The sequence below is a fragment of the Aspergillus mulundensis genome, assembly GCF_003369625.1.
Source record: "Aspergillus mulundensis strain DSM 5745 chromosome Unknown scaffold_8, whole genome shotgun sequence".
NCBI classification, from domain to species: domain Eukaryota; kingdom Fungi; phylum Ascomycota; class Eurotiomycetes; order Eurotiales; family Aspergillaceae; genus Aspergillus; species Aspergillus mulundensis.
The window spans coordinates 301,701-326,285 of record NW_020797896.1 but is presented as its reverse complement, the minus strand read 5'-3'; the positions used below and the strand labels follow the sequence as shown (position 1 = coordinate 326,285).

Here is a 24,585-nt window from a genome sequence, read left to right as displayed (position 1 = left end):
AGTGCTACGAGCTATTTACCTAGATGGGTTAGGTAGGTAGGTAAATCTACTGTCCTACCTAGAAAAGTACAAGCGCCTGCGTGCTGCGCCTCCTTCCTGCCGCTTTAGGACATTGTCGCTCCAAGTTAGGTAATTTCCTTACCCTTAATGGTGGTCTTAAATGTGCTTATTCTTGGTATTATGTTCTTTGTCTATTTACGGCAGTCTATATGACTCACCTTCCAAGTGTGTATACTCCGTGTTCAAGGTATGCAGTATGGATAGAACACATGCTAGACTTCTCCGAGGCTCAAAGACCGTGATTTGGGACCTAGAAACCAAACTACAAGCCTAGGATTGAATCTTTAGATAAAAATAGGTACAAAGGTGATTCACTTTATTTGTGTATGTACTAACACACAGCTTCCATATAATAGCCAACAACAAGATATCAATGACTCACGGTCTAAAGAACAGTAACCTGCTCACCCCCCTTCAACCAACAAACCTTGTCAATAATCCCCTCGTCCTCAAATGCCTGACGCAACTCCGCCCCAAACTGTGTAAAATGACCCCAGGACTCATAGTGCATCGGGACAAGAACATCAGCCTTCAAATCACGGAACAGCCTCGCCCCATCCTTTCCACCCATGGTAATCTGCAGCAAAGGTGCACCAGGCTCCTCAGAGACAGGAGCATGCGCATTCCCCAAGTTCATCACCGCCGCGCAGATATGGTACCTGTCCGCAATTGTCTGCAAGCCAAGATCATCCGCGTAGACCGTATCTCCAGTGAAATAGATCGCATTAGGGAGAGCCCCTCCACTGCCCGCATCGGTATGATACCCGAAGTCCTCGCCCGTGACAATAAACCCCGTACATTCGTCCCCAGGAACATGCTGTGTCGGAGTGGCGATGATTCTGAAGTTCTTACCAGCAATAGTCATGCTGATTTCCTCCCAGGGCTTCATACCGTGCACGGCTGGGCGAGGCGCGAGATTCTTGGCCCCGTCGACGGTTGTGAAGACATGTCGCGCGTCGAGGAGCTTGCGGCCCAGCTCGTCCAGGTTATCGGGGTGGTCTTCGTGGCTTAGGAGGACGGCGTCGATGACGGGGAGCTGGTCGAGGCGGAGGGCGGGATCGTCGGTGACTTTGAGGATAATGCGGCCGAGGTCCCAGGTGGTTCCGGCGGGAGAGAAGAAAGGGTCGGTGAGGAAGTTGACGCCGTTGATTTGGAGGATGGCGGTGGCGGTGCCGATGTGGATGACTTTGAGAGTGGGAGCCATGGCGGTTGGGTATGCGAATGGGATAGTAGGTAGAGAAGGGTAATGATGATTGAGAATGGAATGAGATGAGAGACCGGGGCTTTTCGAGGCTTTATACTCTAAAGATCTATGATTACATGACCATGAAGAAGAAGGTTTCAGGTTCCATCTAGATCTACCCAGCAGTAGTCTTTTGGCATCCCGCCTGTGTCGGACAAGAGGTGGAGATCCCTTGGATCTCCGCGGCAAACTTAGTTGGATAACTCCAACTAACCTCCAAAAATAGGAAAAAAATTAACCTCCAACTTTAGCCAAATCTCACGGCCTAATTAAAAAATAAAATATAAAAAAAAAAAGGGATAAATACAGCTTAAATTTTTTTATATTTAGCTATTAAACTTTTATATTCTTATTTATTTTAAATTTTAAAAAATTTTATATTTTATTTACCCCTTAATTCTTATTTTAATTTTATATAACTAATTTTTACCTAAGGTATTTATAACTTTAAAAGTTATAAGCCCGGCTTATATTTTACTTTTTTAAATATTATTTATATAATTATATTTTTAAAGCTATTTATTACCTAAATTTAAACTTTTAAAGTTCTTTTTATTTACTATATAATATATTATAAAAAATTTTTAATTTTTACCTATAAATACCTAATTTAATATTATTACCCTAAATAGCCCTAATACATAACACCTATAATATTAAATTACTAAATTAATAATTATAGGCCTTATAATATAAAATTATATTAATTTTTTAATTAATAATAAAAACTTATTACCTATTTTTATTAGCCCAAGGCTAATTCTTAAAAATTACTACTTTAATATTTTTAAAAAAGGCAAACTTTAAATAAGTTATTTAATAGCTAATAAACAAGGTAGATTTTATATTATTATAAAAAAATATTTTATTTAAAAAAAAAATATAAAGCTTTACTAGGTATAATAATAGCTTATATAATCTTAATTATATTTAGCTTTTATTAATAATTTTTATATAGCTAAAAATATTCACGTGTAATGCTTTAACTTTTTATAAAATATTATATATAATTTAATATTACACGCTAAATAAAAATTAAGGCAAAATAAAAAAAGGCAGCTATTTACTAAGGCCTTTTTATTAAAAAGTAAATTAATAATTAATATAACCGCTGGGTTAGTATATTTATTAAAGTTAAAAAGTTTAATATTTTTATTAGTAATTAAAATACTAACATGCTTTAAGACTTTATATACACTATTATAATTATTAATAAAAAGTTTAATTAAAGGCTTTACATGGCCATTTTTTTTAAAAAAAAAAAAACTTTATTAATACTATTAAAAAGTTTAAAGTATTTTATATACTTTAGGTTGTTTATATTATATACAGTAAATTTAAATAATAATTAATAAATAATACCTTTACCACGCTTGGAAAAAATAACTTAATAAATAAAAAAAATAAAAATATTAAAAATAATAAGAAACCCAAGAAAAATAGTAAAAATAAAAATAATAAATTAAAGCTAACATGCCTTATATATAACTATTTATATTTTATTACTTCCTGCTAGTATTTTAACACTAAAAAAGCTTTAAAAAATTAAAAGCCTTAAGAAAAAATTTTATAAAAAGTAAAAAAAAATATATAAAATTTAACTATTAAAAAAAGAGTACTAAGCGCCTTTAAAAAATCTAAATTTAATATTATAATATTTAAAATTAAGGCTAAAAAAAACAACTCTAAAAACCTAAAAAAAGTTATAATAATAATTACTTATTTATTATTTAATAGCTTATAATATAGCCTATATAAAAGTATTATTACTAACTTTAAATTTTTTATATATATTACTAATAACTTTATTAAAATAATTAATATTTGCAACGCCTTTAAAAATAATATTATTTTTATTAATAATATTATTAATAAAATTAAAAAGTTTAGTATACTCCGCGTTTTTTACAAGGGATTAAATAGCTTAAAAAAACTTTTAAAGCTTAAAAATTACGCCTATATTCCCGGCTTTTATATTATTATTATATCCCTTAATAAAGCCATGTTAGCAAATCTATATTTTAGTAGTTATAAAAAAACTTTTAAAAACTTAAAAAAAATAGACTTTTACATACTTAAATAATATTATAAATTATACACACTTTACTACAAGAAATTTAATATTAATAATAATAAAAAAATTAAGGCCTTTTATACTATAATAAAAATAAAAATTTAATACTCCATAACTTTAAAAATATTATTAAAAAGCCTAAAAATTTAGTATAAGCATATAAGCTACCTTAATACTAATATAGTATTTAAACTTTTAATATTTATAACTAGTATATAGATTAATCTAGCACCTTAGCTTTTTAATAAAAAGTAAAAAAAAAAATTATTTTATATACCATGCAAACTTTTATAATTTTTTAAATAAATATTATAAATTAAATTAACTAGAGCAACCCAACTTTTTAAAAGAATTTATTTTAATATTTTTACTTTTAAAATATCTTAAAATAATATAAAATATACTTTTTATTTTTTAAATAATACTACCTAAATAAAATAAATAATACTACATGCTAAAAAAAATAATTACTAGCGCGCTATTTAATTGCTTAATACCTATATTTTTAGGTAATTTAGCCTTTATATTTAGTTTTTTTACATGGATAATAAGATATTATAACTTTTAAATAACTTTAAATTTATTAAGAAATAATAGGGTTTAGCCTTTAAAACTACTATTTTTAATATACCTAAATAAAATAATATAAGTAAGTAATTAAAAAAAATTATTTTATAAAAAGTTAAAGTACTTTTATTAGCTATTAATATACCCTAAAATTTTATATTTAAAGTTATAAAGGTGTTTATTTATATACTAAATTATATACTTATAAAAAATAAAAAAAATAAATAGTTTATACTACTTTAAAAGTTCTAAATATTAACAGGCAATACTTGCCTAGTAAATATAACTAATATTTTTAAGTTTAAATTACTTGCTTACTAGCGGCTAAAAATCCCTAACTTTTATAAAATAAAGTTAAAAGCAGTTATTAAATATCTTTATAAATATAAAAAAGCCTATAATATTTAAAAAATCTAAAACCCTCGCGCCAAAGCCATATAATATTTAATTATTTAAGTAAAAAATATAATATTTAACAAGGCAAGAACCTATAATAAAAATAACTTAATTTATATAACTAGTTTAAAATACGCTATCCTAGCATATATTAATAAAAAAAAAAAAAAAAACTAGTTAATATACTGTTTTTTATTAGTTTTAAAAATAATTTTTTTAAATTTAATAATTAAAATAAGCCTACTCCCAAGCCTAATAATATAAAAATAAGTAAAAATAAAAAAATTAAAAATAATAAATTTTATATTAAAATTAATACTTAAAATAAAGCTATTCCTAACTTACCTACTAATTTAATATTATATAATAATAAAAACCTTATAAATTTACTTATTTTTATTACTAGCCTAAGCTTAGCAAGTATTATAGCTAATTAAAGCTTTTAAACCTATAATAATTATAAAACTATTTTAATAACACCTAACTAAATAATAAAAAGCAAAAAAAATAAAAAAATTTTTAATTTTAAAAATAATAGCGCTAGAGGGCTCCTATAACTAAAAAATAATATAAATAAAAATAATAATAAAAAAAAAACACTAATACTGCTTTCCTTTAAAAAATCTAACTTAAAACCATATAAAATTAATATAAAAAAAGGGGAGTAAAATCCTAATCCTAGACTTTTAATTACGCAGGTTAAATTAAATAAAAAGGCTTAATATAACCGCCTACACTAAAAGTAAGATTTAAAAAATTTTATAAATAAAGACCGCCCGAGATAAAGGCCTTTTTTTAAAGTTTTTTATATTAAACTTTTTTACTAGCTAGTAAAAAATTTTACTAAATATTATATTTTTTTTTACTTAATAATTTTTAAACCTTTTAAACCATTGCAAGAGGCACTAGGCAAAATTATTTATAAAAATTAACTTTAAAAAAAACTAAAAAACTAGGCAGAACTTATAAAGTATTTATATAAAAACTAATTTATAAAGGCTGCTAAAATTAAATTTAGTACTTTTAAAAAACTTTATACCTTTAAAATTATTCTTATATTAAAAGGCAAAATTATTATACTGCTTATATAGGTGTTTAAATATAAATTTAATACTATTAATTATTTAAATAAATTTAAAGCGCGCCTTTATACTAAAAAAAATTTTTAATTAATTAATTATACTAATACTATAGTAGTAACTCTTACTACCTAATTATTTTAACTTATAATAGTACTTATTACTTATTTTAACCTTAATATTATTTAATTAAATATTATTAACACCTTTATTTAAAGCTTTATAAATAAAAAAATATATATTAAAATACCACCTGGCCCATGGTATATTAAAGGCAAAGTATTTAAGTTAAATTAACCCTTATATAGCCTTAAATAATTACCATGTATTTAATAAAAAAAATATTTTTAATACTTTTTAAATATAGCTTTAAGCTAGTGCCGGAAAAGCCTTACCTTTTTATTATAAAGTATTTTATAATTATTTTTTTATTAATAATATACTTATTATAAGTAAAAAATTAGCTAAAGCTAAGAAAAAGGCCACTAACTTTATTAAATATATAAAGTATATATATAAATTATAAAATCTTGGTAAAATAAAATAGTTTTTAAATATTAAAATTATCCATGATTATTATAATTAAAAAATTTAATTATTTTAAGATTTTTATATTAATAATTTACAGGCTAAATATAACCTTATAACACCAAGTAAAATATTAAAAATACTTTTACTTATTAAAAAATTAACACCTGCGCCTTTAAATTATACACCTATAAAATAAAATATTTTTTTATATTAATAACTTATTAGCTTATTTTTTTATTTTATTATAATAACATGCCTTAATATTTTTAAAGCAGCTAGCAAGCTTGCTTAGCATATAATATAGTTTATTAAAACTTATATTAAAATAGCTAAGTATATTATTTAGTATTTTATTATTATAAAGAACCTAAAAATTAAATACTTGGCTAATATTAAAAAAATTATTATTATAATATTTAATACTTTTTTTTAGTAATAATTTTAATTAATAAAGCTTTAATAAATAGCTTATAAAGCTATTTAAAGGTTTAATTAATTAAAATACTTATAAATAAAAAATAATTACTATTTTTATTACTAAAGCTAAATTACTTGCTATTACCAAGGAAGTAAAAAACCTTATATAATAAAAAAAACTTTTTAATATTATAAAGTTTAATTTAAAGGTTAAATTANTAATCCTATATTTATTATATAACTTTAATATATTAATATTTACTATTACTAGCTTTGCAAGAAGTATTAAAATAAAAAAATTAAAATTAATTAAATAAAAATAAAAAATTAACTAGTAAATAACCTTACTAAATTCCTTAATAACCCATGTTATAAAATATTTATTTACTAACTTAGCCTTATTAAAATTAAAGCTATTTTTAACACCTAGTATTAGTGCTTTTGTTTTTTTAAGTATTAAAGGGTGTATTAAATAAAAGGTAAAAATTTTTTAAATTTTTATAGTAAACTTAGTTAAATAACTCCAACTAACCTTTAAAAATAAAAAAAAAATTAATTTTTAACTTTGGCCGGATTTCACGGCCTAATTAGGAAATAAAATATAAAAAAAAAAGGAATAAATATAACTTAAATTTTCCTATATCTAGCTATTAAACTTTTACATCCTTATTTATCTTAAATTTTAAAAAATCTTATGTTTTATTTACCCCTTAATTCTTATCCCAATCTCACATAACCAATTTCTGCCTGAGGCATCCGTAACTCCGAAAGCCTGTCACTCGGCATCCCGTCCGGTATCCCGTCCGGAATCCCACCAGGGCCCGGCATCCCTCTTGCCACTGTGGTTAGTCGTAAGGTTACCAACCAACTAGAGATCTCAGCGAAGCTTTAATGGCTTTTAGTAAACCTATCAGCTTGGGGGAACGCTTAGCTAAGTCCATTCAAGTGGGAGACGCCGATGAATCGGAAAAGCCCACCTCGGCAACTGATCGAAAACCCAAGGATTTCCCTATTATTCATACACCGGGTGTAATAGGCAAGTGCCCCAAGTGAGGGAAGTTGACCATCATCACACGCAGGAAGTCTCGAAATACTATTTTTGCATGTCAAATTTTGATGCTGGGAGCTACTACTTGCTACCCTGGTATACTAGCTTTGGACTCGTTAGTCCATGCTCAACAAAATACAGCACAAGTGAAATGCAACAGATTTTTTCAAGTATCGCCCAGATGCAAACTGCCCAGCTTAGAGATATGATTGAAGAACAAGGACAGATGGATTTGAGGTGGTGTAAAACAATGCAAGTAATTCTATTCTAGATGAAAGCACTTTTCAAGAGCATAAAATGAACAATCTATTGGATTGTACAAAACTCGACCTCCGCAAAGAACTAAGTGAAGCAATACAGTGTGCCTAGTTCACATACCCTCTTTGCTCTTCTCAATCTCCTGTATAATCCGACTCGCCTTCCGAATCCTATGGCCCTGGAAGTAAAAGACAACAGGAATAGATACACAAACTGCCTCCACAATCCCTAGCAACGTACTCGCCCAATTGAGCCCGAGAGCACCATACATCGATGGCCCCGCAAGCGGCAGACAAGCCCCCATCAGACTGCGCACGAACATATTCCCCGACAGCGCAGAGGCAGTATACTCCCCATAAGAGCGGGCAATGTAGTTGGTAGCATAGATAAACACACAGGCATTCCCCGCGCCAAACGGCACGCCTGCGAGAATCGGTGCGATCCAATGGACATCCGGCGTGCAGGTCCACGCGAACCACAGCTGGCCGGCCGCGAGGAGGATCGCGCCGAAAACGACGATACTGGCCATTGCCTCGGGGGCCACTTCGCCGGTTGACGGGTCCTTGCGGTGTCTGTCAATAACCTTGCGGAAGAGAGGCTCGCATGCAATGGCGATGACCACGCCGGTGCCGATACCGACGAACGAAAGGCCGCTGAGGTGAGGGGGCCAGCCGCGCTGTGTTTGGAAGGCGATCGGGTAGGCGACGAAGCAGAGGTAGAGGACGCCGTAGACGAGGGCGACGTAGCTGTCCCAGAATATGCTGTTATCGTCAGCGTCCTGCAGGGGTACCGAGTTGAAAGTACCTAGGTATGTGGACAAGACGTACCAGATGGGCTCGGTCAAGAGCATGACGAACGGGCGGCTGAGACTGGTAGTGAGCCGCGTCGACAGATCCCCCGCCACCTGGCTATCATATCGCGTCCACCAGTTAGGATCTCCTGTCTCCTTTCGGCGCCTTGCTGCGCGCCTTCGAAGAATCACCGGGGCATACGTCTCCTTGATACAACACATCAGGACGAAGACAGCACCGCCAAAGATCAGAACAATCCAGTTCGTCCACCGCCAGCCCAAATACTCATACACAAACCCGCCAATGATAGGACCATACACCGGCCCATTGGTCGGCCCAATTGACCAGATCCCAAACGCCATGGCACGATGCCGGTCAGAGATTATATCATTCACCGAAGCAGGGGAGTTGCCCATGATCGCGCTGCCGAAGAGACCGCCGAAGAACCTGGCGATCAATATTGCTTCAATGTTCCGCGCCAATGCGCTCGGCAGGACTAGCAACACAAATATCGCCAGGCAAACTATATACACAGGCCGGCGCCCGACCATCTCACTCAACGGCGCGGATATGATGGTCCCAAAGGCCATGCCGAGCATGTAGGTGGTGACGCCCAGGAGCGCGATGGTTTTTGAAACGTGGAACTCGGACTCCAGGCCGGGGATTCCGGACGTATAGAGTGTGCTGAAGAGACTGACTACCGTGGCACCGAGGCTCATTGTCACCACAATGAGGCCTCTATACCATAGCGGCCAGAGACGAGGGTTTTCGGGGTCGTTGAGTTCCCAGCAGACTTCATAGCTCGGGGGCTTGTCCAGGGAGGCATTTTCGTGGTTGAGATTGGTGGGAGGAGCCATATCTCTTGTTAAACTGAAAACAGCTCCCTGATTACTCGGCGTCTTGTTTATATACTCCGGCAAGCGGGATGCCGAGCGGGATGCCGGCTAGCCCTGGCTTACTCAATCTTTAGAAGTAACTACACCCTAGGGCAAAGTCAGGTATTCCCCCTGTTCTTCTCCAACTCATGCAGACAAACGCAGCTGGCCAATAAGTATACATACCCTACCTCTGTTTCACTGCCAACTCCCGGGGTGCAGTGCGACTTCTCAGAGGAAAAAACCTAACATCTCAATCAACATGCAGCATGACATAACCAAGGAGGCCGTGACTTGTGGCGCTGGCCGTTTTGGAGTAAGTGTTTCTGCCCATTCATCAAAAGTTCGGGTCTAAAGTACACCGATTGTGTCTTTTACTAACGGAGAATGCGGGCTCACAATGTCCCTAGCCCTGATAGCTCCCTCATCCTGCCAGACCTACTACACAACATCTGTCTGGATGACTCGATGGCAGAGGCATTCGGCCATGAGTCATACAGAGCCGGTGAGGATCGAGATTGGTGGCCTTTGTTGATTTCAGAACAAGCGCTCATCTAGGTAGGTATCACTGCTGGGTGATCAGGGTCCACGGGTGAGGGTGGCGCAACCCTTACCGTACCCACTGCTCACCCAATCACTCACCCTACTAAGCTTTCTTACTCAGGTCATGCAACTTTAGGGCTGTATTGCTTGCCTATTATAATAAGCAGGGCAATAATCTCGGTGTCTGTTGTTTCTTTGCTTGGCAGGAAGTTGCCATTTAAATACCATCTCTCCCGGGAGAAGGGGTGTAGGAACGAGAACTAATACTATCATATTATCAAGAACACGACATGTAGGGAAGCCACTGTGACTAAAACCACGCTGAATGTCCTTTTGTCGTGGGGTCCAACATCTCGGCCCTCAGCATTAATATGACTTCTACTCTACAGGGATTCTACGCAAGCAGCGTATTTTCAAAGTAAGCTCTGACGGATGAATGAGAGATCCTATGCCACTTCTTGGCCAGACACCTATTCATCAAGTCATACAAGGAGATTACTGGATCAATTCAAGACCGTACCTTCGTTTAGACTGAGGGTCGACAGTCCAGGGTGTCAGACAACCTCCGGAAAGCGAAGTATAATGAACTTTATTCCTTCATTTGCATCATAGACACTTCATTTCCATTCCAACAACAAAGGCCGGGTATTTAAATTACCATGATCCTTTGCGTCCACCCCATTGATTCCCCTACCCAAGCATCGATTGCGCAATCTGCAGCAGTCAAGTCCGTCAGCATCTGCCAAGTCCAACCATGCGTCTCTATCTACTCTTCGCGGCGATCATGCCATGTATCTCGGCGATCCCAAGCCTGGCAGTCCTCTCAGTCTCAATCTCAGACGGGGAGAAACCAGACCCCGGCGAATCAGCCTGTCTCCGGTCTTGCTTTGACGACAAGCCCGCCTGCCCAGACAACATGGTGCGTTTCCTTTCGTGTGGACACAGCAGGTCTTGCTAATTAACCTCCTCGTATATAGATAGCAAAAGAGCTCGTAAGTGTTCTTGACACCCCCGCCGCTTAACCGCAAGTTCCGCAACCCGATAGCATTCTAACCAGACCGGAGGGCAAATGCTGGACATGCTGCCTACAAATACCCGACGACGGAGGCCATCGACCAGAACAGTCTGACGGAGGCCATCGACCAGGACAGTCAAGTACGCAGGACCTTCTGCGTGACCAGGGCTCAAATACCACTGGAGACCGTGAGCGACACACCCGGACCTTAGCCACATGCACTGGTGACTTAGTCTGACCATCTACACGTTCTAGCTTCGGCATCATGCTGGGGGCCCGCGGAGTACTGCTGTACGGCTAGCGGTTGCGCCTGGTGCTGCCCTGGCCTGTATTGCAATACGGGGGGGCCGGGGAGGCCGGGCTGGCAGGGGTATTGCTGGAGATGAGAGATCACAGTCTTCACAATAATGCTCTGCATTGTGGTCTCGCTGTACGCTTTACCGGCGAGGTAGGTCTATGGTAGTGGTCCAATTTGAGCAGGGCAGGGTGATTTGACTCCTGTACTTTGGGGGTGGATCGTGGCAGCTGAGATTAATTTGCGTGACTCCTGTGCCATCCGTTGTCTACATATCCTTAGGAAAGTAGAGTGTTTCTTAGCTCTTCTATTACTTAGGGCGATTGTCTGTGCGAATGCAGATATTCTTTCTCAGAACTGATCTTGTGCCGTTTTCTTATCATTTATACTCCGTACAAGGCATTGCTGTGCGGTACCGGGAGAGGTAGTGGGCACGGGACGTCCAAGGTTATCTACATACCAGCTTTGCCGCTTCCTCACCCGCTTCCTCACAATGGTACCTATACAAGTGATAGAGTTTAGTTATCGCCCAGATGGAGTCACTAGCGGTGCATTTGGTGAGAGACTTTAGAATAGGACTCAGTCCGAGAGGCGGAAGTATAATAACCTTAAGGGTCTTTACGACGCCGGCCATTTGATATCCCAGGGAAGTTCCTGCTCACCAACCTACTACTTTATATCTCTGAAATCTTTAGATAGCACCAGCTTATAGCGGTGGCACATTCCACCCATGCTTAGTCAAGAAAATGAATATATGGAAAGTTTACCATTCACCCTGTATACAGTAATCTTTACTTGGTACGGTATACATCTGTAGGAAATAAAGGTGCGAGAAGCAACGTCACTTCAGTTCCGTGTGGCCCCCAGACGGCGGATCGAACTGATGGACATGCATATTCTCGTTAAGCTGTCCATTCTCCATGGCAAAGCTCGTTCCCATCGCTCTATTATCTGTACCTCCTCGGTAGGCACCCAACTGAGTCCAGTCCACAGTATGATCGTCAATAGTCTCCAGACTGGGATAAGGAATTCGCCAGACCACGGGGGTAAAGTACCCCGCCAGCTGCAATGTCCGCATCCAGGTCTGGAAGACATCAGAATAACGGTTGCGGCCGTACTGGCGATTCAGAACCGCGAGTCTTACCTGGGCCCCAATCGGGTACCAGGTGGAGGTACGGTCTCTGCTGCGGCGATGACACACGAAAACAGGACTGCGAGCATTGCGGCCAGGGCCGCCGCCACGAGTGCGTGTCTCACGGTTGTAGACACGGAGGTTTCGTCCGTCTTGAACGGTGTAGCGGCCGTGGAAGATGTTCACGTGGGATGTGGCGGGGAGGGTGCGGCCGCCGCCCGTCGTCAAAGTCGGATGGTTCGCGTCAAAGTGGACGTGGAACACCACGAAGCGGTCGGGAACTGTGCCCTGAGCGGGATCTCTGAACTGGTCGAAGTTGGAATCGACTGTTTCTGGCGGGTTTGACTGGCCCATCTCCTCCTCTGTACCAAGGTAGTAGGCCAACTCTAGCGTCGGCCCTTCGGGGTGGGCACCGGTTGCTGCGCCGTAGTGAATCCAACGGGCGTAGTTTAGAGGTATGGTGCCATCATTGATGGCCCGTAAGATAGTGATCACGCTTGGGGCACCCTGCTGGGCAGCCACGTTCGAAGTTCCTTCTACACAGCTTGAGCACACGCGCATATATGGGATTGATCAAGGAACCTACCGACGGGGTTGAGGCGTCGCTCTTCAAGGACTTCGAGGTCTCTCGTGTCAAGGTAACCATCGTCTTCTCCCTCTTCCTCCCCATCCTCGTAGCAATAGTCGTCCTCAGCCTGTGTGATTTCTCGAATCATCGGCCCTGCATCGATTGGACTCAACATCATGTCAGTGATCCACGCGCGGAAGTCTTCGAACCCGCTCTGGAGCGTGTCAATCACCGTGGTCGTGAGATTGCCATACGTGAGCTGGTAGTCATAGTTGTCAGCGAAGCCTTCATTATAAGCGCTGATCATTTGCGGCGACGGTGTCAAATCGCTGCGGAACAATATGAACAGCAACTGCATGAGCTGTGTCCAGTTGGTGGGCGAACAAGTGCTGGAAGACGAGTCTCGCTTTGTGAGGACTCCGTAGTAGTAGTCCATACCACTTTCTTGCGTCGCTGGGCAATACGGGGCCTTCATATAGTCCTCCAAAAGGCGTACGAACGTTTCGTACTCCAGATTCCCATAGGTACTGCGCGCCGTCAACGTCTTCTTCCGCGCCTTGCCCTTACAGCAGAAAGCCTGGAATCCCTTCTTACAGCTGCCCTTGTGCATCGCCAGTCGAACCGTCCCATCAGGGCAATCGGCCTCGCAGTAATAATCGTCGGGAACCCCGTCAGCGATGGCTTTCCCATGGCTGTACCATGCGCACTGCGTGAACTCATCGGGAATGCTAGTACAGCAATAGGACTTCCTACCGGGCCCACAAGTCTTGTCCCCACCAAATCCGTTGCTGGATGTAACAAGTTTGTCCGAATAGTTGTTGTCACACTCGGCATCCTTGCCTTTTTCCGCGCACAGTGGCGATGTGCCCACCCATTCGCACCTTGAGTATGGCTTAGTGACATCTTCGTTGGTGCAGCAGGCAACCTGATGACCAATATTGCAACCTTCGGAGAGCGTGCCAACTTTCACCTCACCATCATGACAGCCTGCGCTGCAGACGCCACTAGAATGGTACCCGCGCCATGTGCAGGTCGGTTGCTTCTTGTCAGCGGGGCAGCAAAATTTGGTCTGTGGTTTCCCATCTGATGTCTTGACGCACCCGGTGGTATCAGTCATCATCAGCTCTGTGCCATCGCGTGGTACCTCCTTGAAACCGCTAGGGCAGTTCTCGCCGCATGCAGTCCAGCGGCAGATGTTGTTCACTGAGTTGGTGTATGTAGTCACGGTTGTTTTCTTCGCAGGCTCAATGGTGACAGGCTCGATCACCTCCCGATTAACGGCGGACACGAGAGCCTTCGCGTTAGATGCGCTATCATCGTCTTGACTGAGTGCCCAAACCATGACCCCCGAGATGCATTGCTTGCTAGCCCATTCGGCCTTGAGCTTCCAGGTGTCCTCGTCATCATATGCCACCCACTGGCTTTCCCAGCTTAACGCCTTGACTCCTGCATCCTTGTGCAAAGTGGGCTTTAACTTGTTGTCTGATATGATGTTTTTGATCTCCGGGTTCAACAGGATACCGGCGGTATTGGAGCAGTTTCCAGCGTTACCCGCAGAAATGTACTCACAGCCAGGTTCGGTACAGCTCGGATCCACCACTGTAAAGCTGCGACCGTAGAAGGCCATGCCAAGGACAACTTTATCTGGATCGATGTTGTTTCGCCAGAGGAGATCGAGTGACGTTTGCAACTCGGTGATGTTGGTGTGGGCGTTCAGATAGGGGCCAACATTTTTGTCAGGCATGTCCCACGTGCCGTGAAGATCGTAGGACATGATATTGAACCAGTCAACGTAAGGTTCCATTTTCACGATATCAAAGTGCTGCATGTCTGGAAACCAGTTAGACAGAGCTTGAGGGAAAGGTTTAAATCACGTACACCAGTAACTCGAAGGAAGAGTGATTGAAAGGCCCTTGGATGATCCAGCCCCCTTGACCTTCTGCTTGACTTTCTTGAGTAGGGCCGTGAAGTTGTCAAAGTCATCCTCACTGCCACCGCGGTCCGTGTCGACCGGATACTCCCTGCAACAGTCAGCCCGGAAAGGACATGCTACAAAAGGATTTGCTCGCTCACCAGTCAAGGTCAACACCATCGAATTCATAAGTAGCCATGAATGAATTGAGAGATTTGATAAATGCATCCTGATTCTCCTCGGTTGATGCCAGATCAGAGAACGTAGTCTGTGTCGCACCTGGGTCATTAAAGCTCCAACCGCCAAGGGAAATCCATATTTCCACGTCGGGTTGGAGCTTGCGGATCGTCTGAATGTCGGTCATCATGGCTTCGCTAGTGTCATCCGTCGCTTGGACTTCGAAAGTGGTGGGATCGATCGTTGCAAAGGCGAAGCTTGTTCATTGTCAGCTTAGACCACCGATTATTTGAGACTCGAACATACTTGAGGTGAGTATAATATCCGACTGGGATATTTGCTGCTGCCATGGCATTGCATGATCTCTCGCTCTGCGCCCAGGATTCATAGTACCCGATGACTTTCGAAAACTTTGACTTCGAAGAGCAAGATGGTCTGTCCACAGTCTTATCCCCGCAGAATGAGTCTGTCGTTCCGCAAAAGCCGTATCTAGACAGCGCGTCAGGACAAGAGTATACCTGGAGAGGACTCATAGACATACTTGCTGCAGCAAACATTCAACGGACATTTTGTCGCTTGGGCATACTCGAGCCCCCAATTGTCAGGATCACATTCGGATTTCGAATCGCAGTTCGCAGTACAATTTCCAGCCCTGTGGACATGAACTCAACGTTAGAAAATGTTTCTTGAACTCAAAGGGCTTATACTACCCGCAGAAGGTCGGTCCCATTCCACAGTATCCAGATTTACTGCAACATCCCAGCGCACAGGGGTTCGAGGCGCTGCAATCTTGCTGCAGGGACAGCTGAACAAAGAAGAGAAGGACAGCGAGAAAAGGCAAGAGGCACCTGAGCCCCTTCATCTTGGGCAAGGTACTCTTTGAACAAAGGATAGGCGTAATGCGTTGGCGCTTTCAAGCATCATGGGTGACGACCCCCGAGGGATTTATACCACGGAGGCACTTAAGACCCAACCCTTCAGTCGCATTCCCCATCCCAGAAGGCATTGCTTAGTAGGTTTAGAACTCTTTCCGAACCCCGCCCATTATTTCAAATAATCTCGCTAAGGCTGGAGGAGGATTACAGAGTGGGGGCTTTGGGCGGACCCCATGTGGGCGTAACGAAGCGCGGGCTACCGGTAAACGGCGCATTTGCTGTGTTAGTACTGGCGCAGAATGGAGAGTAACAATGCACCTAAACAGCGCAAATATAAGCCGCGACGTCCATGCCACGATGCTAGAAGAGTTGTCGCAATATCGCAGTGGGACCTCATCCAAATGGCAGCGTTCCTTCCACTTCTAGGTCTCTCTCTGTGCCTCACTCAGGCAGGTGCCTCCCACCATCACCGAAGCCATCACCACCTGCATGCCAGGGCCGACAGCATCGCTGAATTTACTGGATATCAATTGGCTTCCTCGCCATCCTTCTCCGATTCGGGATTGCCGGAGGATTGTGAGAAGGCGCTGTACGCGGAAATCTACTGCGATGACTACGTGCAGGAACTCTCAGAACCGGTCTACCACGGCTCCCTTGGCGATGAATCATTCACCAATTCGGTATGCGCGAGCAGCTGCGGTGACTCTTTGAGGAACTTTCACGACAACGTGGTGGCCAAGTGTGGCACTTCAGCCGAAGCTTTGCCTGGAGTTCCTGCACTTTCCGTGGTCGATGCCGTTTGGAGTGGATGGAATGAGACCTGCTTGCGGGCATCCAACGGGAGCTTCTGCAATGGTAAGTTGTGCCAATGACTCGATGAGATCCCGCGGCGATGACTGACATTGGTTAGACATTCTGGTGACATATCCGCCGGTTAATGAGTTATCGGACATGCCAGCAGCTCAGCTGTGCTCTGAATGCTGGGTGAGCAAGTTGAAATTGATGCAATCGTCCCCGTATTCGGCATACGATAACGTGTACCAGTCGCAACTGGACTACACTTTGGCTAGTGAGTAACACATTCGTCGGAAATCCGGGGATGAGAGTGCTAACGAGCCAGGTTGCGATCTCTCAATGAGTAGTACCGAGCCCACCGAGGGAGGTGTACAGGTTCCTGCCTCGAATAGCAGCACTTGCTCCACAGAAAAGGAGTATACCGTGCAGGACGGAGATACTTGTGATTCCATCGCTTTGGCGAATAGCGTTTCCTCAGGAACACTGTATGCCGAGAACTCTGCTTTGTTCAACTGCTCGGAGCCAAAAGTGGGCTTGAAACTTTGCCTCCCCGCTGCCTGCGAGAATGTCTATCAAGTTCAGCCCACTGATGACTGTGTCTCGGTCGCGGTGTCAAACGGCATCTCCTGGAGAGAACTGATCTCCTACAACGGAATGCTTTACGACGACTGCTCCAATTTCGTCGGGGCCGATCCGAGCTTCGGAACCGTGATGTGTGTTTCTCCTCCGGGCGGGAAATTCGATCTTGGTGTTTCCGACTCGAACAGCACTGCCAGTGGAGTTGATGGACAGGGTGGAAGTGGAACGGGTTACGGAACCACTCAAGATTATTTGGCGCCCGGTGCAACCCTCGCCCCCAACACTACCACGGAATGTGGCAATTTTTACACCGTCGTGAGTGGTGATACATGCCGCCTTTTGCTGGCGGAATCGAACACGCCCTTCGACCTCTTTGTGGCTGCCAATCCATCCATAACTTCTGCAAAATCCTGTGATTCGGAGCTCGAAGTCGGTCTCACGTACTGTCTGCATCCCCTTCGAAACTTCAACGATACGGCAAGCACCACCACCACTGCGCCCTCAACAGTCACCGCTACCTCGACGTCGACCTCAGCTTCGGTTCCCACTTCTACAAAGACAGTCTCCCCTGATGGCACGTGCGGTGAAATCTACACCTGCCTAGGATCAAGTTTTGGGGATTGTTGCTCCACTTCCGGATATTGTGGGAGTAGCGATGATTTCTGTACCCCTGGCTACTGCGACCCGACGTCCGGCAATTGTGATGCAGGCAATCCGGTTTCACTCGATGGACTGTGTGGATCCGTGTCCTCGAACAACGCCACCTGCGCAGGGAGTACATTCGGGACTTGCTGCTCCAGTAGCGGATACTGCGGTAGCACTTCTGAGTATTGCACAGCCGGCCAATGCCAGCCGGCGTTCGGGAAATGCAATTTAGGCAAACCGGTCTCTCAGGATGGGCTTTGTGGTTCGATGTCGTCGAATGACGCCACTTGCGCAGGCAGCAATTTCGGTGATTGTTGCTCCATCAGCGGATACTGTGGTAGCTCAGATGCTTACTGTGGGAGTGGGAGCTGCCAGAAAGCCTTTGGAACTTGCTCGTTTTGAGTTTCGTTCTTTTCCAACATCGGCATTGTTCCTGCAGATCTTGCGTGATTTACCTAGTGCGAAGAGTTCGGAATAATCTGCGTGGACATATGTCATGTGAGCGTTTTAAACACTTATGTGAGCATTACCCCTAAAATATAAGTAAAAAAAATACCAAGCCGGGTAAGTTAGTAATAAACACGTAATTAATTTTAATTAGCTAATCTTATATAATTAATATAATTTTACCTTTTTAATAATTTTATATTAATTAAAGTTTAATACTAATATTATTAACTAATTACTAATTACTTATTAAGCGCTAGTTTAATATACTATTAGCTATAAAAAATATTTTTAATAATATAGTAATTAAACACCTAATCCCGCGTGATATAAAAAAAAAACTAAATAATAAAATAAAAATAGTTAAAATAAGTGTGGAGTACTTGTAAAGTGCTTATAAAATACTTACTAATTTAATATATAAGTAAAATAATTATATATTTTTAATAAATGCTAGGGAACGTGACCGCGCTTTAAGGTTATTAAAAATTAAGTATATTAATAACTTTTTAAAGTATTTTTAGTTATATATTAATAAATATACCTATATTATGCCTATAGGCAGTTAATTAAAAAAAAAACTAGTAAAACTAGTTAAAGGTATAAATACTTATTAATTATTAATAAAGTACTTACTAAGTAGTAGCTAATTATTTAGCCTAAATTTAATATATAAAATATTAATTTAAAGGGAGCAAGCCTAGTTAAATAATTTTTTATTTTTTTTTTAACACCTGCTATTATAAAATTAATTATTTATATTTTAAAGTAAATACTTGCAAGTATTTAAACCCTAGGTTAAGGTATTATTATTATACTTATATTATTAATAAAATATAAAAGTAAATTATATAGTATAAGTAATTTATACCTAGTATAAAAAAAAACTTAAATAAGTAAAATATTAAAAAGTAAGTTATTACTTACTAAATACTTAATAACTACTTGGTAACTACTTACTTATTACTTATTAATAATAACTAGCTATTATTATATAAAGGTTTAACTTTTTAATAAATAAAATATATACTTTAAGCCTTTTTTAAGCTATAAGCTAGTATTTTACTAAAAATAATAAATAATAAGTGCTTGCTAGCTGCTTGGTAACTACTTACTAATAAGTTAAAATATAAATAATAACTTTACCCTTTATATTACCTGTGTTAATAATACAGGGGCTTTTTAAATAAAGTATTTTTAATAAAATATTACTATAATATTTCTTAATTTAAAGCTTTTAAAGTACCTTTTTAATAAGGATGGGGAGCCTTTATAAAAAAAGTATAAGGTTATTAAGCCTTTATAATTTTAAAAAAATTTTTATAATAAGTATTTATATAATACTTGGTTATTATTTAATAAGTAATTATTAATTACTAGTAGGCAAGGATTATTTTTAAGGCTTTAATAAAATAAAAATTTTACCATGTAAAGTTTACTTTTTTACCTTTATATTTATAAATTTTAAGTAATATTTATATATAATTTTTAGCTTATATAATATATATAAATATTTTTTGCTTGCCCTAGTAAAAACCCCGGAGAAGATTATAAAAAACCTAGATTAGTTAATAAAATAAATAAATAATTTAGTATAAATAACTAGTAAGTACTTGCCTAATACTTATTAATTACTTACTAAGTACTTACTTTTACCTAAGCTAATTTTTTTATAATCCTTAACTTAAGGCTTATTATTAAAAAAACAGGGTTTTTATACTTACTAAACTTTATTTAAGTTTTAGTAATAAAAATAAAGTTACTATAATTTTTTAAAAGTAGTGCTTATTATTTTATCCCCAGGGGCAGGATATTAATAGCTTAATTTATTTATATAAAGTTAATAAAAAAGTTAATATAAATACTTAGTAGTTACTTAGCAAGCACTTGCTAATTACTTAAAAATATATTTAAAAATATTTTTATAATACTTAGGGTATTATAATTTTTTATAAATACTTAAATAATATATACTTGCTTTTTAAGCTACGCTTGTTTAAGGTTAATATATTTTATAAGTAGATTTAGGGTAAAAAAATAAATAAGGTTTTATTTACTATATTTTTTATAAACTAGTATAAAAGTAAGTTTTAATTATTTAATAAGTGCTTAACAGGCGCTTATTAATTACTTACTTTACTTATAGTTATTACCCTTTTACATGTTTTTACTAGTTTAAAAATAACTAAGGGGTATTATTTATTATTTAAATAGGCTTTTACCCTAATTTAAAAAATAATAAAAAAGCTAGTTTTATTTAACCACCTTTATAGCTTTAAAATTTATAGTTTAGTTATAAATATAAATAATAAGTAATATATAGGTTAGTACTTATAAAGCATTTTTTAAGTACTTATTAATTACTTAGGTTTTAGCTAGTATTTTTATAATATTAATTTAAAAAAGTATAATATTATATAATAACTTAAGTAAATCCTTGTTTTTTATTATGTGTATTTTTAGTATAATATTTTTAAGGCTATTAATACTTAGGCCTATAAGGGCGGCTTATAAAATTAAATAATAAGCTTGCTAAAATATAAGTTTAAAAAAAACTATAATAATTTAATTAATTACTTAATTAATAAGCTACTAAGCGCTTATTAAGTGCTTATTAACTACTTGTTTAATACTTGCTAATTTTTTTATAAAATATAAAAGTAAAATAGTTTATAACTAGGCCATATAAAAAAAAAACTAGGTTATTAAAGTAGGCCTAAATAAGGCCTGCTTAAAAATTAAGTTAAAGTACTTTAACTTACTATATACTTATATTAATATAGTTAAGTAATTTTATTAAAAATTTTATACTTTAGGCAAGTAGCTTATATTAATATAAGCCTTAAAAAAGTAAGTGCTTGCCTAGTAGTTATTAAGTACTTACTAATTATATAAGGTTAAATTTATAGCTTTATAAAACTTAATAAAAATAATATTATTTAGTATAAGAATTTTATAAAGTATGGCCTTTATTATGGGTATAATGCTTTAAAAATAAAGAATAACTATTTAAAAAATATAAAAAATTAGCAAGTAAGTAAGGTTAAGGGGTAATTGCTTGTTAAGTGCTTGCTAACTAGTTAAAAAAAATATAAAAATATTAATACTAGCTTGCTAAGGCCTTAAATATTTTATTAATATAAAAGGTATTTAAAAAGGCTGCCTTAAAGTTAGGCAAGGCTTTTAAAAAAAAGGTAAAATTAGTTATATTAGTACTACCTTTTTTAGTACCTAGTATATAAAATAATAAGTATAATACCTTATTTTTTATTATTTATTAAGTGCTTATTAAGTGCTAGGCCCCTGTAATATATTATTTTAGTTATATAATTTTTTTAAAATTTTATTATTAAAAGGCAGGAGCTTAAGCTATAATAACTAAAGGTATAAATTAAGGCGCAGGATAAAAATACACAGGTAAAGTAATTAATTAATAAAAGGGTAAAGCTTAAGCTTATTTTAAAATATAAATAAATTTAAAAAAAATAAATATATTTATTACTTAATAATTACTTAGTAGCTATTAATAAAATACTTATAAATTTTTAGTTATGCTAGGGGCAGCCTACTCTTAATATATATATTAACTTAAGTAAGTAATATATCATGGTTGGCCTTATAAAGGACCATAAGAATTTTAAAAATATAGGCTATTTAATAATAAATATATAAATTATTTAATTTACTTTTTATAAACTAATATATATATATAAAATATATAAATAGTATTTTATGCTAAAAAAAAGTAAGTAAGTAATTAATAAGTAATTAATAAGCACTTAGCTTAACCCCCTTATTTAATATTTATTTATATATATTATTAAGTTTAATATTAATTTTATAACCTAGTAGTTAGCAAGCACTTGTAAAGTAGTTTTTAAAAAAATTAATATATTATATTTTAAAGCTAGTTTAAAACCGCTCCGTGCCTAGTTAGCTAGCATATTAAATAATAAAAAAAAGTTTTTAAAAAATAAAGGTAAAATAAAAATAACTAGTAGTTACCAAGCACTTAGAAAGCATTTAATAAGTAGTTTAGTTTAATATTATAATATAATAAAAAAAAAAAAAGCCTAAATAAAAAAACCTAGTGCTTACCAAGCAGTTACTAAGTAATTAATTAGTAATTAAAATTTAATTATTACTAGCTATATTAAAGGATTTTTTATTATTATTATTATACATGTTTTATTATAGTTAATAAGTAATTAATAAATAATTAATAAATACCTATTTTAAGATTAGTTAGCTCGCGGTTTATTTTTTTAAAAAAGGGGTTTTATTATAAAGTAAGTTAATAAATAATTAGTAAGTAATTAGCAAGCACTTACCTTTAGGTTTATTTTTTTTTACTTTTTATTTAACTTTTTTTTAAAGCTAGTCTTAATAATAGGTTATAAATAATTAGTAATTAATAAGTGCTTAAAAAGCAGCTAGCCAGCACTTACTTGCTTTTTTTTATTACTAATTATTTAAATACATGCCTTTATACAGGTGGGAAGGCAGGGAAAAAAGGTTTTTTATAAGTAATTAATAAGTAATTAGTAAGTAATTAAAAGGGTACTTACCTTTTTTTTTTTTTTTTTTAGCAAGGGTGTTATAGCGGGCTAATACTTAAAATTAAAAAGTAAGTAATTAATAAGTAATTAAGGAGTACTTATATAAGGGGTTAAATTTTTATAATTAAAAAAGGTAAAATTTTTATAGGATTTTTTTAAGTTTTAATAATATATTTTAAAATTATTATAGGTAGTGCACGGCACCTTATAGCCTATTTTTTTAACTTTTTTTTTTATATTTATAATATAAGTTTTTAAGTAGTTAGTAAGTAATTAATAAATAATTAATAAATACTTATAGTACCCTTTGCGTTGCAAGGGAGGGGGGGCTTTAAAAATTTTTTACTAGTAATAAAAAAAGCTAATTACTAGGTAATTACTTGTAAACTACTTATAGCAGTATTAGTAAAAAAAGGAAAAAAGGTATTATTAAAAAAAAACTTAAAAAATGCTAGGGGGATTAGTAATAATTAAGTAGTTAATAAATAGTTAATAAGCACTTATTAACTACCTAGGTAATATTTTTAGTGGCTATATTATTACCTTTTAACTTTTTAATATTTAAATTATAATTATAAACATGCAATCTAAGATTATATTTTTTTTTAAAAAATTATAAAAATAAATAGTTAGCAAGTAATTAGTAAGTAATTACTAAGTACTTATAATAATAAATAAATAGTTTTCCACGTGGTAAAACTTTTTTTTAAAGTAAATAATAATATAGTTATTTTTTTCCTATAATTAACTAAGTAGTTAGCAAGTAATTAATAAGTAATTAAATAAAAGAATATAAAAATTAAAAAATTATAAAGTTTATAATTATAAACTTAAGTAATTAGTAAGCAGTCTAGGAGCACTTGTTAAGTAATTTATAATAAGGTAAGTAAAAAATAGGAATAAACTTAAAAAATTAATTTTTTAATAAATAAAAAATTAAGTAGTTAGCAAGTAGTCTAGGAGCGCTTATTAAGTAATTTATAATAAGGTAAATAAAAGGTAAAAATAAACTTAAGAAAATTAATTTTTTAATAAATAAAAAATTAAGTAGTTAGCAAGTAGTCCAGAAGCGCTTGTTAAATAATTTATAATAAGGTAAATAAAAGATGGGAATAAACTTAGGGAAATTAATTTTTTAATAAGTAAAAAATTAAGTAGTTAGCAAGTAATTTAAAAGCACTTATTAAGTAATTTATAATAAAGTAAGTAAGAGGTGGGAGTGGACTTAAAAAATTAATTTTTTAATAAAATAAAAAAAAAGGGTAAATACCAAGCCCTTTATAAGTACTTAAAAAATGCTTAAAAAAAAAGTAACTTATAATTTTATAAAATAGGTACTATATTTTTTCCTTTAGGCCATGTTTAAGGTACTATTAATATTATTTTTAAAGTAGTAAATAAGTAATTAAAATATACTAAAAAGTAACTTAACTAGTTTTTAAGGGCTTAAAAAGTAATTAATACTTATAACTTTATTAAGCTAACCCATGGTTTATAATATTAGTAAAGCTTTAATAATACTAGAATATTATAAAAAAAATAAAAAAGGTTAAATGCGTGGTAAAAAATTTTTGGTGTTTATAGGTCATATAACCGCTAAGACTTAAAGATTACGTAATAAAGGCTTATGTAAGCGTTTGGAATAGCCCAGGTCACCTCAACCCTCATAATCTGCAGCGGATCTGGATCAACCGGCTGTGCTCT

General features: G+C 35.8%; 4 protein-coding genes across 4 annotated transcripts; 1 reads left to right on the top strand and 3 right to left on the bottom strand.

Moving 5' to 3' along the window:
• Positions 1-445: 445 nt before the first annotated feature.
• On the bottom strand, positions 446-1,264 carry DSM5745_07521 (MBL fold metallo-hydrolase; the record flags this gene model as incomplete). Its single annotated transcript, XM_026749537.1, has 1 exon — positions 446-1,264. The coding sequence occupies one exon, from the start codon at positions 1,262-1,264 to the stop codon at positions 446-448; it is 819 nt and encodes a 272-aa protein (XP_026601569.1).
• Positions 1,265-7,785: 6,521 nt separating this feature from the next.
• Positions 7,786-9,321, bottom strand: DSM5745_07520 (MFS transporter; the record flags this gene model as incomplete). The annotated part of the gene is made up of 2 exons (XM_026749536.1): positions 7,786-8,434; positions 8,501-9,321. 2 exons carry the CDS (start codon positions 9,319-9,321, stop codon positions 7,786-7,788), a joined length of 1,470 nt encoding a protein of 489 aa, XP_026601568.1.
• A 2,712-nt stretch (positions 9,322-12,033) lies between these two features.
• Positions 12,034-15,331, bottom strand: DSM5745_07519 (glycoside hydrolase family 18 protein; the record flags this gene model as incomplete). The annotated part of the gene is made up of 5 exons (XM_026749535.1): positions 12,034-12,860; positions 12,911-14,722; positions 14,771-14,913; positions 14,966-15,238; positions 15,288-15,331. 5 exons carry the CDS (start codon positions 15,329-15,331, stop codon positions 12,034-12,036), a joined length of 3,099 nt encoding a protein of 1,032 aa, XP_026601567.1.
• A 926-nt stretch (positions 15,332-16,257) lies between these two features.
• On the top strand, positions 16,258-18,107 carry DSM5745_07518 (LysM peptidoglycan-binding domain-containing protein; the record flags this gene model as incomplete). Its single annotated transcript, XM_026749534.1, has 4 exons — positions 16,258-16,711; positions 16,767-16,925; positions 16,977-17,791; positions 17,835-18,107. The coding sequence occupies 4 exons, from the start codon at positions 16,258-16,260 to the stop codon at positions 18,105-18,107; spliced, it is 1,701 nt and encodes a 566-aa protein (XP_026601566.1).
• Between the last annotated feature and the right edge of the window lie 6,478 nt (positions 18,108-24,585).